Here is a 15231-nt window from a genome sequence, read left to right as displayed (position 1 = left end):
CACTTTTGAGGGCCTAAACATGCTCCAAAACTCATGAAACTTTGCACACGCATCAGGCGAAAATTGACATCTGATATGCGTTTCAGAAGTGCCTGTGGCAAAATGGCTCGATAGCGCCACCTATTAAATTTCAACGAAGTGCACCTCGAGCTACGTTTCACGTACACGTACGAAACTCGGTATACACATGTAACATACCAGTACTTACAAAAAAGTCTCCTGGTTCAATATCCCAAACCCAACAGGAAGTCCGTTATTTTGAATTTCCTGTATGATTTTTGTATGTCATTTTCAGGCCTCGTACTTTAATGAACTCCTCCTACAGTTTTAATCGGATCATCTTCAAATTTGCTGAGTGTAATCATAAGGCCTTTGTGATGCTAAACTGCAAAGATCTTGAGTTTTTGTCAAGGGGCGTGTCCCTGGCGGCCTGACAAATTTCGATTTTTCGCCATGAAACAGGAAGTTGCTGTAACTCAGGCAATCAATGTCTGATCTGCCCCAAACTTCACACGTTTGATAGGTGTTCTGTCCTGAACACATACCCATGTCCATATTCAGATATAGTCATAGTACCACCTGCTGGCAACAGGAAGTGACGTGTTTAACACTGTAATGGACTCCTTGGAGCATATTAAAAAGTGTCAGCAAGTGTTAAATATGCTGGCAACATGCTAGAAACATACTAGCAACACTTAGCTAAGTGCTAAAGCATGCTATTAATGCAGTGAAAGAGGAAGTTGCTGTAACTCAGGCATGGAGTGTTCAATCTGCCCCAAATTTAACAAATTTGATAAGACTCCTGTTCTGAACACATCTAAAGGCCAATATTCAGTTATAATCATACCGCCACCTATTGGCAGCAGGAAATTTGGCATATATAAATGACTTTCACATATTCCTCCTATATTTACCACTCTAAAAGCATATTGCCCGCTGTTCTCTGTTTTCCTATGGCCACGTAATGGCGGTGAGCCTGGGTGCGAGGGCCCTTTCATCGCTGCTTGCAGCTTTAATATATTTTTGTTTTTAGAGTTTGAATCGTTTATTTTCTCTTTTTCTTTCAATTTTGATGATACTTTTGTGATCTATATAATTTGTCTATATAATTAGTTATAAAGTTTGTATTTTGTTTTCTTTGATTTTCCTTTATATATTTGTATTTTGTTGGAATTGTGGTTTCGTTTCAGTAATTATTTATTTGTCGAGTCATTGGTTGCAAAATTGTATTTATTTGGTTGTTTTTAACTGGTTGATTGAGCTCGTAAACCAACCCAGTTCCCAGAGTGTTTATTTGACGTGTATCCTCTTTGTTGTGGCAGGGCCTGAGCACCAGGGGCAGAGGACTGATTCTATTCTAGGTGGTGGTATCTTCCTCACAGTGAGCAGTGACCATCTCACCATGTGTTGTGACTTGTCTTAATATTTGTCTGTGTGTGTGTACACAGTGGAGTGCAGTGATTCACCTGCGGGTAGTGTGGCCTAATTATCCACCTCTACTGGTAAGTCCCTGGCCCTTGACATGTTTCAAAACTCTGAGTGGCCAAAACTCTGAAACGAATGTTTCAGCATTTGTTTTAACATTGTTTTTACTCAAGATTTGTCAGTAAAGAGATCATTTTTGTCCGGACCAACCTTACGAAAGTATGACTTAAGAAGGTATACTTAAGAACGTTTCGAGAAACACGTATTAACGATAAGGTACAGCTTAAGGTATAGCTTAAGAACGACGTAGCGTTAAGAAGGTTTCGGGAAATGCAGCCTTGGTTTTTTCACGATCGGATAGCTATCCGATCAGAAAAAACACATGAAGTGTAAACAGCCCCTCAGTTATTCAAATCAAATTCCATCTGGATATGCACAAAATCGGATTTGGGCCGACAGTCTGAATGAGGCGTATGGCCTCATGTGACATTCCAACATGAAAACATCCTTGATGGTCAAAACATTTCCATTACAAATACACAAACGCACCTTTCTTAGCGCTTCCTCACTATAGTGACTGAGTCCTTCTTCATATTCCAGCCTCCACTCGTCACCTTGGGAAAAATATTAAGATCTATAAGCACTTTAGACTTAATAAATGTTGAAATATAACAGTCCGGCTTCCACTGACTAGCATGGAGGCCTTAACATAGGTCCAAGCAAACGTCTTGTTCCTTCATCCCAGGCCAATCTCACACGTAACGTGGACCCTGCGCTCCAGCTTATCTTCCCAGCTCTGGATGCTTCTAGCACTTACCTTTGACAGGACAGAGGGCTAGCAAGTAGGTTGCCACGGCAATGAAAAGCCACTCCATGGTGGAGCGTTTCCAAGCGGGTCAGCACAATGGATGTGCGTGCAGAGAGAACGGGGCCATTATATCAGTGCCCCTTTATCTCCCCCACCCAAAATAGCTGAGTGACGAAGTTCAGGCCCACCAACATAAAGCATGATCCAGGCACACATGCAACTGCCAGAGGACTGGTGACCATTCACAACTTTAGAGAGCTTTAATAGAAACCGTGTCGCACTGGGGCCTGGCAGAACCAGACCCGCAGCTCAATGCAGATCTGGACCAGGAGAGATGTTGTGCACACTGGATTTGTGTTTGGACTGAACAACATCTGTAGGTCTAATTATATTAAGAAAACCAATTACATTCAGCTGTGAACCCATTGATTTTTATTAGTTATTAAGAAATATTGCCATTTGAAATTTGAATTTGCCATTGAAAATGTAATTATTTCCTTTTTAAGTCTCATCCATTGTTATCTCAGTATTATGAGCGGTTTGATTGACATGGAACAGAGGAATCTGTTATATTACTTTCAAAGCGTCAAACCATTGCTGAATTGTGAGAACTCTGCAAAAACAAACTAATGCTCTGGTGAATCTTCACAAGAAAAACTTCTTTACAGCCTATTCACATACATATGCTTACATTACAGATTTTTATTTTTTTTTACTCACCAAAAGTTGTGGTATTGCTATATTACCTGAAACGACAGACACCATTGCCAAATAATCAATAGATATTCTAGACATGCTCACAATTTAAATTATCTGAAATATTTTTCCTCTGAAAAAGAACCTAAAACTGAGATTTAGCACACAAACGGCCACATCCCAAAACAAATGGATCAACTTCAGGAATTCACAGAGCTACAGATCTTACACGCAGATCATCAAAAATATTTCAGAGCGCCTTCAATGTATTGATCTTCAAATAAAAAAAAGGTGTCTTGTAATACCAAAAACCGAGCATTATAGCCATAAAGAAACCCATTCATCAATTCAAATATTTTTCATGTATGCAGAGGAATTTAAATCCCATTTTGAAAACTTTTGGAAAGGTTGAATGACTAATGATGAATGAGGTTTGAGGTAACTAGAGCTTCAAAAATCTGAAACATACTGGACACCAGCCATAATTGCACTAAATTAGTATCATAAACACCCTACAGAGACACTTTTGTAACAATGAAAGGAAGTCAAGGGCAGTAGTCATCTGAATGATTCAACATTTGGCAAGGTGAGCGTTTATGGCAATAAAAAGCCTTATGAAAAATTTCTAACCTTTTATTACCGTTTAGTTTATTCATATGTAACTGTGCACATTTGAATTGAGACAGTGAAATCTACATCTATGTGCTGGTGAAAACTACTTTTGTCCAAATACTGACATTATAAATAATTTCTGGACTTCTGGAAAAAAATCTGCTAGCAAGCCACTTAAATGAAAGCATGCTGAGTATGAACTTTTTACACATCGAATTCAGAGCACAGTCCACCTCGCACTCTGCGTCTCAAAGAGGCATGGTGTCCAAGTTTGAATTTGTACCAAACTTAAAAAATAAATAAAAAAAAAAAAATCTGAATGGGTTGCACAAAATAGGTTCGACCCTTGGCTTTTAGCACAGTGGCAAGCAAAAGCAGAAACAACTAATGGAGTTCATTCAGCAATGTTGACGTTTTCCCCCCCACATAGTGAGTGTTGATTTGCACAAATGTTATTTCACCTGGCAAAACCCTGAGGCGCACATTTAAGATATTGTAGAAGTTCATCTAGCTTATCCCCAAGCCACAGTTAAAAGACAAAGGAAGGGCTGGACAGGGCAACAAGAGTCCTGAAAGCTCTTTTGGGGTTAACAGGATTAAAGACCACAGCAGGTGAAGGTGTCAGCGGCTGTCCCAGGGAGAAAGAGACTCTATTGGGCCTCAATTCGTTCTCCTGTAATCCTTGTCCCATTTGGTCACCTCCACTCCGATTCCTGCTCTCTCATTGTTCCTCAGGCTCTCCAGCTGGCTGCTCAGGCTGGGCTGGTGGTCTAGGGGGCGCTGGAGGGGCTCTGGGTACGGCTTGGTGCTGTCTCTGCCGATATGCGATTACTGTGCCCAAGAGCAGAGCAATGACAGTCATGAGGTAGAGATCCCACTCTGGACCCAGTAACTGGTCAAGATCCACCTGAGATATAAGCTCCTTCAGCTTAAGAAAAAAGAAAAAAAGATTAATGTTATTGGTTAGTCCTTGACTTGAGGCAAATCAGATTTCAGGTGGATTCTCACTGATGGTCACGGATGTGACTTACATTAAGATCTTGCAGATACTGTAGTGCATAAATAAGGCCCAGCTTGCACAGGGCCAGGAACACAGGAACTTGGGCGTCAGGGCTGGCTTCTGCAGCCATGTCATAGAAACGTTTAGCCAGATGAATGTCCTGTGGAGGAACAATTAAAAAAATTAGAGCACTGTATACATTACAGATTAAATGTGGTCAGTAAAGAAAGTTTTTAGAAAGAAATTAATACTTTTATTCAGCAAGGATGCATTAAATTGATCAAAAGTGGCAGGGAAGACATTTATGATGTTACAAAAGTTTCCAATTCAAATAAAGGCTGTTCTTTTGAACTTTCTTTTTACAAAGAATCCTAAAAAAGTGCATCTCAGTTTCCACAAAAATGCTAAAAAACAAAATGTGTTTCAAGACTGATAATAAGTTTCTTTAGCACCAAATTGACATGCTGGAATGATGATTGATTTCTGAAGGATCATGTGACACTGAAGACTTGAGACTTTGCAGTCACAGGAATAAATACATTTTAAAATATATTAGAATTTTTTTTTGTAATTATGTTACAATTTCCTGGTGCATAAAAGACTTCCTTCAAAACATCTCACAGACCTAAAATTTTTGAACGGTAGTGTGCATGTATTGGTTGTACATAGTTATGCATGAATATTTCACCTGTTTAATACCAAGGCCCTTCTCATGCATATAGCCTAGGTTGAACATGGCCTGTGCACTGTGCTGTTGCTCAGAGGCCAGACGATAATGAATGACTGCAGTCTCATAGTCCACATCAGTGCCATAGCCATAGAAATGATAGTCACCCAGCTTGATTCTGGCCACTGTGTAACCTGATAACAAAACAAAATGTAAACCAGATACTGTTACAGAGGTCCTGGGTGTTCAACAGCTTCATAGAGCCTCAAACTATTTTTAACAATATGTTATAAAAAAAAAAAAAGTTTTATTTTTGCAACAATGATTGTCTGACTTTACATTATCCTGCTTATTACTTAGATATGTACCAAGTGAGTAAATAAATGGGCATGATATATAGTAAAATTGCATATTTGATCAATATGTAATCAATTTTCTATAAAGAGTGATATGAAAGTAATACGAGTATGACAAAGATTGGTTGCCAGAGACAACAATAAAATAGCAGCAATGATACTGGAATGTGAGCCAGCAGGATGCTGTGAATGACCAATCAGAATCAAGTATTTGAGGGAGCCATGTAGTAAGCAGTTATATTTGTCTCACTATAATGGTTGTAAGGTCATCAAAGCACTTTGGCATTTTGCTAGAGTGACTGTGTGGGTTGAAGAGAACAATCTAACCTTGAGCAGCTGCTCTGGTCCAGTGGAGCAAAGCCCGTGGGAATGTTTCATTCTCATTGAAAATCTGTGATCCCTCTGAAAGACACAGAGTCAGATTTATTATTACAATGTGAAATGACTTAATTTAGCTGGGTTTCAATCTGCCAAGGGACAATAAACATGAAGGGAACATCTTTATACGTAGTCTCTCAGGCTTTCTGTGCAGAAAGTTCTACCTTCACAAAGATTCTGTGACCTTCTTTTAAGTGTTTCCACATATTTAGACATGAATTTCAATAACTTTTTTCCCAGTCATTTAAGATCACTAATAATTACGCATTAAAGAGGTCATGAACTGAGAAATCCCTTGATCTTTTGAAATATAAGAGGTCATTGAACTATAAAAACATCCTGTAAATTTCAGAACTCAAAACTTTCTTGTTAGTCTAAAAACATCTTATATTGAAGGCAGTCTGCCAAAACGACAGCTTGTGGACTGTACCATTTAATGATGTAATCGTGTGGCTAAACACCACCTCTGCAGAAGGTGATCCACACCTGCTTCAACATCGCTGCCTGTTTGGCCCTGCCTACCGATTCACGCGCATATTGTAAAAAGCAAGAGAGAGGTGAACTCAGGTCTATGCAGATGTCCAACAATAAAGATGGCTCTGAAGGCAACAAGGCACTGTGCTGTGCCACGCTGTGGTGAAAACAGTCTTTGCATTGCCTGCCTTCCTTCTGATCATGACATTCGGAAAGAGTGGATGAACTTTATTTTTAATGAAGATCCAGACCGCGTCAGTAAGAACTTGGTCCTTTGTTCACTTCATTTTACCATGGATTGGTTTACAAACAAGGCACACTTCAACACAGGATTTTCAGAAAGACTGAAACTAAAAGACAATGCTGTGCTGGCTATATTGGATCCGACACTAATGATGTCACACCACAACTGTTTTTTATTACATGGGCACTCTTGCTTTGTCTGTTATTATTACAGATCATTTGATATGTACTGAGTATTTATGCGTTTTTAACCTAAAACACAGCAGTGTCTATGAAAGATGTGTGCTGTCAAACATACACAACTATTAGCCAATCATAGCAGTGGGTGTTTACTTCAGAGTCTACAATCCATCACGCCTATTCAAACAGAACGGTCCGATGAGGGGGGTTAAAAACAGGGGAGAAAACAGCCTATTACTCTTAAATTATTCAATTTGATGTAAAAATCTTAAGAACATAATAAGGGGACCTCAGAGTACAGTACAAAGTAATATAAAAAGGCAGCTCATGACCCCTTTAAAACATTTTTTTAAAAATCATACAGATGTCTATGGCAGTTTTTCCATTAGCATGTCAGTGACAAAACATTCATTTTAATTGTAATAATTTCTTAAAAGTAACATCTAGCTGATTAACTAGCAAAATCATTTGAATATTTTGGAGCAGAACAGGAAATAATAATTATATTCTCTTTAGAAATACATCCATGACTTTTCCAGGCCTAACAATTTTTCAAATTTTCCAGCTTTTCATGACTATAGGTGGGAAATCTGTTCTTTAGTACAAATTTCAGATTATTTTCAGGGCAGAATGGGAAGGTACAATATACATAGTTTTTTTTATCATTAATTTTTTTAAACAATGATGTTTTAAAAACAAAATTCAGATTAAAAGGCAGATGCTGACTAACTAGTCTCAGACCAACTTTTGGCCTAATACCACAATTAATATGCATTCAGGTGTTGGAGGATTGGCGCCCTCTGGTGATAGTGGCAAATCACTGACTCACTTTGATCAAGGATGAAGGCCACATTGCTCTGGGCGACCTCATAGCCCTGTTCGGCCAGCAGTAGATACTGTACTACAGCAGAGTCCACGTCGCCCTCCTTAAAGCTTCCATATGCTGCCATGAGTCTTTCAGACCAGCGGCCTCGCTCACACACGTTCTTGAAGAGCTGGTCTCACACACGTACATGGTAAGCTACCAGAAATGTTTTTTTGAAAAATGCTATGCATGATAAAATAGTGTCTCACCTCCACTGCAGTGTGGCAGGAGCGCATGACCCCAGTCCCTGTGGCATGCATCTGAGCTAGATTATAGAAGGCTAGGATGTGACCCGCTTGAGATGCCAGGTTAAAGAATTTAAGAGCCTGCTTATAGTCACGCTTCACCCCGATTCCATCTAAAATATGAAGAAAGTGAAATTCATAAATACACTTTCATACTCTCAACACCCACCAGCTGAAATGACTAACACACTTTTCAGTCCGCAATGTTCGTCAAGATCATGTCAAAGCAGAATGCAGGTGGGAGTTTGTCATGGCAACAATCACCTAGGCAACCAAACCAAAAGGAGTTAGCTGTGATTTAAGATCAAAATAAGATAAATCGCTATTGAAGTGGTGGAAGAGTGAGCTAGACAGGCAAGTAGAAAAAGGGAAAAGAAAAACAGAAATATATCCTGAAGCAATATTTTCAGAGCAGAGCTTGAAAAATTCACAATATAAATTTTCATGGCTTTTCCATACTTTTCAAATTTTATTTTAAAAATGTCTAAAATAAATACATAAAATATCCGTAATATTTGTTGTTATATTGTGAAATGTGTAATGTCAATAATAATAATAGTGCTTCCCAGTTCTATATTATGAGGCATGTGCAGTGTAATTGTTGGTAATATGCACACTTCTGTATTTGCAATAAAAATATGAGTATTAAACTTCTTTTGCAAATTAATGCATTATTTAAACTGTCAAAAATATGTATATATCAAATTTACCTCAAATTATGTTTTCTGGTGTTGTGGAATTTGCTGTATTCTGTGGGAAAATATTCCATGGCCTTTTCTGGCTCAATAAAACCTGTTCCTTTGTGTCAAAAATGGCTGCCTATTTTTCCTTTTGCAGTAACGGCAGGTAAATTAAAGCAGCAGAAGTGAAGGGGAAAAAAGAAAGCAAATTATTTCACAAGCAATCTCTCTGTCTGACACACACTTACTGTAGTACATGGTTCCCAGCTGCAACTGTCCATCCACCCAGCCTTGCTCTGCAGCCTTCTGAAAATACTTCAGTGCCAGGTCATAGTTCTGCAGGATCGAGAAGAAACAATGACTCAAAAGATCTTTGAGTGACTGCATAATGTTCATCTCATCTAGGAAACTCACCACAGGAACACCCCTTCCATATAGGTAAGCCATACCGAGGCCACTCTGGCCAACTGGATTTCCCTAAAAAGATGCCAACAGTTGGAGATTAGAGAACATTTGACAATTAACAGTTTCTGAATCTTGACAGGAAAGAAAAAAAAATTCTCACCAAATCGGCAGCCTTTTTGAAATAATGCAGGGCGGTGTCATTGTTCTGAGGCACATACTCACTGCCTTCAGAGTACATCTGAGACAACAGAATGAGAGTTAGAGAAAGAAAAATGGACACAGAGGTTGAACAACAGTGAGATCATTTAGCTACAGTCCAGGAAAAAAATAAGGTACTTATTAAGTCTATACCTTTCCAAGGAAGGCCATTGCATGCGTGTTCCCTGCATTTGCTGCTTGGTTAAAGTACTCATATGCTCGCTGAAAATGACAAATAGAAAGTAACTATAAAATCATTATTTCAAATTATTAGAAGAAATGCACATAAAATGGCAAAGTAAAAAAAAAAGCTACCTGATGATTCTGTTCCACACCTCGTCCTCCATGTAAGTGTAACTGGCCCAGACCCACCTAAACATTTAAATGTGATAGTAATAATCAAAAATACAAGTACATAAGGCCAAAAACTGCGGCAGTGATACAGTCCATGTTCAAAGGGTGAAAATCTTCTTACAGACAAATTAGTTTTATTCTACCTGTGCCTGCACATCTCCTTTCTCAGCCAAGAACTGGTAGTACTGGATTAAATCCTCCTCTAGCATTCCACTGCTAGAACCAGGATTTTCTACTTCATCTAAGAGCCGGATCCGCTGTACTGCACTGCCCCCTGTCAGGGATACATCACTGGCCACTAATAAAAAGAACAAAAATCTTAGGTTACATTGATATTTTGACATTAAGACTTAATCCTCAATTAGTTCAGATATGGATAGAGTGAGAATAACTGAGCAGTACCAGTGATTATTCATGAGCAGTATGAGTGTAATTCAAACCAAAAATAAATTTCTACAGACATTTCATAGTTTTATGGTCACACTGCACTGCTCACGTGTAGGATTTAAGTCACTAAACATTTCCTTATACAGACTGGGAAAAAAGGCGAGTGGCGACCAGGGATCCAGATAGCATCTTTTAAAAGATGCTGTGCTTAAATTCGATATGTTTAGACATATGAGGACTGCATATAAATGTGACAAGATTTACCTTGATTGGCCACTAGTCTGTAGTGAGTGAGCGCAGATTCACAGCTCTGAGGAACCCCAACACCTCCCCAGTATCTGTAGCCCTGAAAAAAAATTATGGCATTTAGCAGACGGCATAGCCAGGAAATGCAGGCTAAACACAATCCTACAAAGCACCAATGCATTAAGAAAGTAGTCATGGATAAATTATGGTGCCACAGGATCTGAGGTTTCAACTTTGCTTCATGTAACTGAGCCAACGTGTCGGTCAGAACTTCAATAGATCCGGAGGTTTGTTTAGACACTCAACTTGATATATGCAAAGTCAAATAAAGACTTGATACATACGATAAGCAAGCCATCAAGTCTAACTTCCTGCGTGGAACAAGATCCTCCATTGTTTAAAATACAGGACAGAGAATCATTCTTCTTACCAGAATCATATGTGCTACTAGGTTTCCACCCAAAGCTCCAAAGGTGTAGTACACCAATGCCTGTAATTATATGAAAAACAGCATTTTCATTAAACATTCACATTTAAATTAAGCAGGCTGTGCTTTCTAGATAAATGTCATTACAGAATACCTTTGCTTGACTTGAGTTCACCCCTAATCCTGCAGCATATAGGAAACCAAGTGCCTGTGCGAACACAAATTGAAAATTGGTTCTCAATGTAAAAAGAAAAAAGAAAGTAATGATATAAAAAGGAATAAACTTTTCCTGATGCAATAGTACAGCAGTGATATAACCCCACACAAAGCTGCTATTCTTAAGAAATGGCTTGAAATGAGTCACAGGACAAAAAAAAGCATCAGTATTAACATAGAAATATGACACTTAGTTAATAAACAGTTGCTATTACAGTCTGGGCTTTAGGGGAGCCCTCCAGTGCCAGCTTCTCAAAGATCTCCTTCGCCTGAGTAATGCTCTGAGGTAAGTAGTCTCCAAACAGCATGGCATATGCCACCTTCTCCATGGCCTTGGCATGACCCATCTCTGCAACTTTCAGGAGTCTGTCATACAACCTGTAATGCAGAAATAAATAGAAATATGAATATACACTACTGTTTAAAATTGTGTGGTTGGCATGTCTCTTATGCTCACCAAGGAAGCAATTATTTGATTAAAACACTTTAAAACCGTAACATTGTAAAATATTGCTACAACTTTTGTTACAATACTTTTTTACTATTTTAATGAATTTTATAAAATATTTTTTACTCTATGACAAAGCTAAATAAATTTTCAGCAGCCATTACACTAAGGAAACTGTTCTAATATGCAGATTTGGTGCTCAAGAAAACTCTCGTCGTCATCATTAATTTTAAATACAGTACTTTTTAATATTTTTGTGGATACAAGTTATTTCTCAAGTTCAAAATTAATTATTTGATATAGAAATCTTTTAACATTAGAAATTCCATTAATGTGATTAGTTTAAGAATCCTCAATAAAAAAATTTTTTTTTTTAAAGTATACCTTAGTTCAATTGTACACGTTAATACTTTTGACTCCAATACAGAAACCAAAACTGTCCTACACGGTAAGTAAATCTAAAAAAAAAAAATAGCAAAAACTGTACCTTCAAACCCATTCACACCAACAACAATAATAACAATGATAACTATAAAGGTATAGTTTAAATTAGTGGTCGACCGATATGTCACCAAGGCCGATATTTGACATTTTTGAAATATCGGCAGATAAGTTTTTCTGTTTGGCCGATGCGTTCGACGCGGTACCTTTATTCTGATGGTGCTGAGAGCAGCAGCGCCTGAGCACACAGCTCTCACATTCTCTCTGACTCCCTCTCCCTAGCTGTGTTGTTAACAGTTCTGTCTAACACAGATAGAAGTCTGTCTAATAATCAGATAGAACTGTTAAACAAAGGAATTAAATGTATACAAAAAGTATTATAACCATTGCTTTTAAATTATTAGTAACAAAGGCAAACATTATACTTTCTCGTTTGCCGACAGCATTCCGCAAATACACATTTATATCGTTTTAACAAATCTTTGAATGACTAATGGACATTTAATTTCACAAACCTTGCAAACTTAATAGAATCCAGTTGTGAGAACTTATAAAGTGTGCATTTGTATCCTGCGTGATCGCGTGTGGTCTGCGTGTGTGATCGACAAACTTTAAACTCGCGATTTCACATCCTGTTGGAATTACTTTAACAACAATTTTTTCCAACCAATGAATGATAAAAATTAACAGAAAACCACAATCAAAATCGGCCAATCAGAATCACAGCCTACTTGACTATTTAAAGCAGCAGATGACAGAACTGCAGCTTGCGCTTGTCATAAATAACTTCCTTGTTGTGAATGGGCCTTTAAGGTGCAAATATTCACACTTTAGGTGAAGGTAAGATACAGAAGTGTATCATTGAGGGTACTGCACAGGCTACAGACTTAAAGTACAGTTTTTGCACATTTCTTCAAATAGTGTAGGTTTAAGACATAGAAATAATAGGAAAACTGTTGAAATAGCACTGCATGAAAAATATACATGGCTCCAGAGCACTCACTCTTTCTTCTGGCTCCTTCTGTTGGTGCTGTTAATCATCTTAATTGCATCCTGATACTGTTCTTCGGCCTCTTCCACCAACCGCCTCTGCTCTGCTTGCTCTTCCGCTGTGAGGACAGATACATTACACATGCATCTGGTGTAACAACTGAAAGTGCTAAAAATCACAATTAATTTATAGTGCAGGTAAAGTTAGCATTGATCTTTTCATATCTAGGCAACTAATGCAGAAGAGTAAGAGTAGTAAAAACATCTTTCAACTAACATACCAAGAACTCTTCCGCTTTTGACTCAAGTAGTATCATATTTTGTGTAGACCGTAGAGTCACAATATGGAACAATATGATTCATTTTTACAATATAAAGTACGCTACCAATAACAGCTCACTCACTTTCACAGAAGCCCCATTTCTTATCAGTGTTGTAGTTGTATGTTGTGGCACACCACAGCCTCCCATCTCCTCTGCCTTCAGTAGTGCACTCCGCATACTCTTTCTCTTGGAAAAGAAAAGGAAAGATGCAGGGCTCCCCAGAGGCTGTTCCACCAATTGCCACTGGAACTATGATGAACACCAATGAGAAAATGACACAATAACCAGATACTTTCACAGGAAACACACTACACACTTGTGAACGCATGGGCAAGCAGGTTTCTTTTCTCAATAAACAGCAAGCTGTGATGCGGAGCGCAACAAAGAAAGATCTTGTGCTGTAAAACCCTAAACTAAGTGACATAACAGTATCAAAACCTTGAATGTGTGAGCAAAAGATTAGCTACAAGCTACTAGTATAGACATTAATAAAATAAAATGCTAAACGTACAGAGAAATCTATAGACAAAACCTGAATACTATATCTTATTCAAGAAGCAGCTGCAGACCCATCTGGATCTACTCACCTTCTTTATGACTCTCCACTGGTGGAGGAGGTTGACTCGGAAGGTCTTCCTGTTCAACACCCTCAACCTCACTCTCTACTCCAGTGTCTGTTGTACTGCTGTCGGCCTGGGCATCTTTAGTGACATACGCATGTCCCACCACAATTTTGGAGCCATCATTGTTATCTGTGCTCTGACCAGACAGAAAACATGGAATAATTAGTAGATAAATAAAATAGTTTAAAATAAAATAAATGAGTGAGTATGTATATATATTTTTTTTACTTTTTTTTATGTATGTATGTATGTATGTATGTATGTATGTATGTGTGTGTGTTAGAGAGAGATCTTTTTGTACATGAATGTATACACACAATTAGTCAATATCTCTCAATATTTCCAATATTTGTGTGTATACGGTGATGTTGCAAAAAAAAAAAAACACATTTTAAATTTTACATTGAGAACATGGAATCTAATTTCTTTTCTCAAAATGCAATACCATGAATCACTAACACAAAACACTTCTACCCAACTGTATATTAAATGGCTCTGATAATATGTCATGTGTTTAAACGCTGTATTACCTGAGACTCACCACCCTCTGCAACTCCATCATCTTGAAGTACTTCTGCAATCAAAATGCCAACTCATATACACTTTATTCACAACACGTTAACATATTAAATGTAAATGTTAAACAGCTTCGTTAACGTCTAAATAAACACATTTTCCTAATAATTGAAAAAGAGCCTCTGACTCACCACCAGCTGTCACTTCCAAAGTCACAGCTAAAGCCAGAATAAGGACCAGACAAGACTTCTTAGTGGGATTCATGTTGCCAGAGTGTGCAAAACGCAATGGACTAAAAATCTGACTTAATTAAACCTGCACACTAACTTAACTGTCTGTTGTCCTAGCTAGCCATTTAACTTAGCTATATAAATCTGTCAGTGAACTACACCTGACTGCATAACCGACTAGCTATAGAACTTGACCAGCGAGCCAGTCAACCAGAAACTTCTCCCAAGAACAAAAATGGTTTATAATAAAGCAACCCATTCGCATATACGTGACATTAACACCCTTACCAAAGCATTTTGAGCTAGCAGCTCAATGTAACTAACTCAGTGACAGCCTGTCTAACACAGCTAGCACAGCTAAACACACAACACTTCCCAGAGACGAATGCCGTGTCGGCGCGGACCATGAAAACATTCCCAGACGACTTGCGGAGCTATGTTTCCAAGGCACCAGCAACGTTTATAAAATTCAACAACACAAAACAGTTTACCCGTCGTTAGGGTTTCTCGTGTTACAGAATAGCTATTTCTGTTCACTAACCGACCCCCTATTTCCTAATCCGCTGCTGCTTCACCAATCAGGAGACGGCATCGCAGATAACAGCCAATCGCTGTGCTCCAAGAGTCAGTTGACCAATCAGATGCGCACACACAAGAGTATCACGGCGCCTGAGATACGAGAATGGAGCAGAAGTGTACACGACAGTTTGCAGGATGCGGAAACGCCTTTGAACAGCTGACTCTCTCTCAGCCGAGTGTGAAATAAACAGTATGGGAGCTATCAAATATTATATTATT

At 38.3% G+C, this 15231-nt stretch overlaps 1 protein-coding gene across 2 annotated transcripts; it reads right to left on the bottom strand.

Annotated features, from left to right (window-relative positions):
- Positions 1 to 2469: 2469 nt before the first annotated feature.
- Positions 2470 to 15013, bottom strand: LOC306844044 (protein sel-1 homolog 1-like). 2 transcript variants are annotated; one of them, XM_079375884.1, is made up of 21 exons: positions 14395 to 15013; positions 14218 to 14261; positions 13652 to 13823; positions 13146 to 13313; positions 12755 to 12860; positions 11078 to 11240; positions 10801 to 10854; positions 10650 to 10709; positions 10238 to 10319; positions 9730 to 9884; positions 9548 to 9604; positions 9386 to 9454; positions 9195 to 9272; positions 9044 to 9106; positions 8878 to 8965; positions 7914 to 8062; positions 7669 to 7834; positions 5892 to 5966; positions 5230 to 5402; positions 4573 to 4701; positions 2470 to 4469 (listed from the first exon to the last, which is right to left on the bottom strand). In XM_079375884.1, exons 1-21 carry the CDS (start codon positions 14465 to 14467, stop codon positions 4263 to 4265), a joined length of 2331 nt encoding a protein of 776 aa, XP_079232010.1. In that variant the 5' UTR covers positions 14468 to 15013; the 3' UTR covers positions 2470 to 4262. The 2 variants fall into 2 exon arrangements, with proteins under 2 accessions (XP_079232010.1, XP_079232011.1); XM_079375885.1 differs by having other exon boundaries at positions 2645 to 4469; positions 14218 to 14258; positions 14395 to 14602.
- Between the last annotated feature and the right edge of the window lie 218 nt (positions 15014 to 15231).

This window comes from Barbus barbus (genome assembly GCF_936440315.1).
Source record: "Barbus barbus genome assembly, chromosome: 24".
In the NCBI taxonomy this organism is placed as follows: domain Eukaryota; kingdom Metazoa; phylum Chordata; class Actinopteri; order Cypriniformes; family Cyprinidae; genus Barbus; species Barbus barbus.
This window is presented reverse-complemented; position numbering and strand designations above follow the sequence as displayed.

Coding starts and splice junctions, on each gene's coding strand:
- LOC306844044 (XM_079375884.1), bottom strand. CDS start 14,467: ATGAATCCCACTAAGAAGTCTTGTCTGGTCCTTATTCTGGCTTTAGCT. Junction 13,314..13,651: donor AGTGGAGAGTCATAAAGAAG/GTGAGTAGATCC, acceptor TGTTCATCATAG/TTCCAGTGGCAATTGGTGGA. Junction 4,702..5,229: donor AGGGCCTTGGTATTAAACAG/GTGAAATATTCA, acceptor GTTCCTCCACAG/GACATTCATCTGGCTAAACG.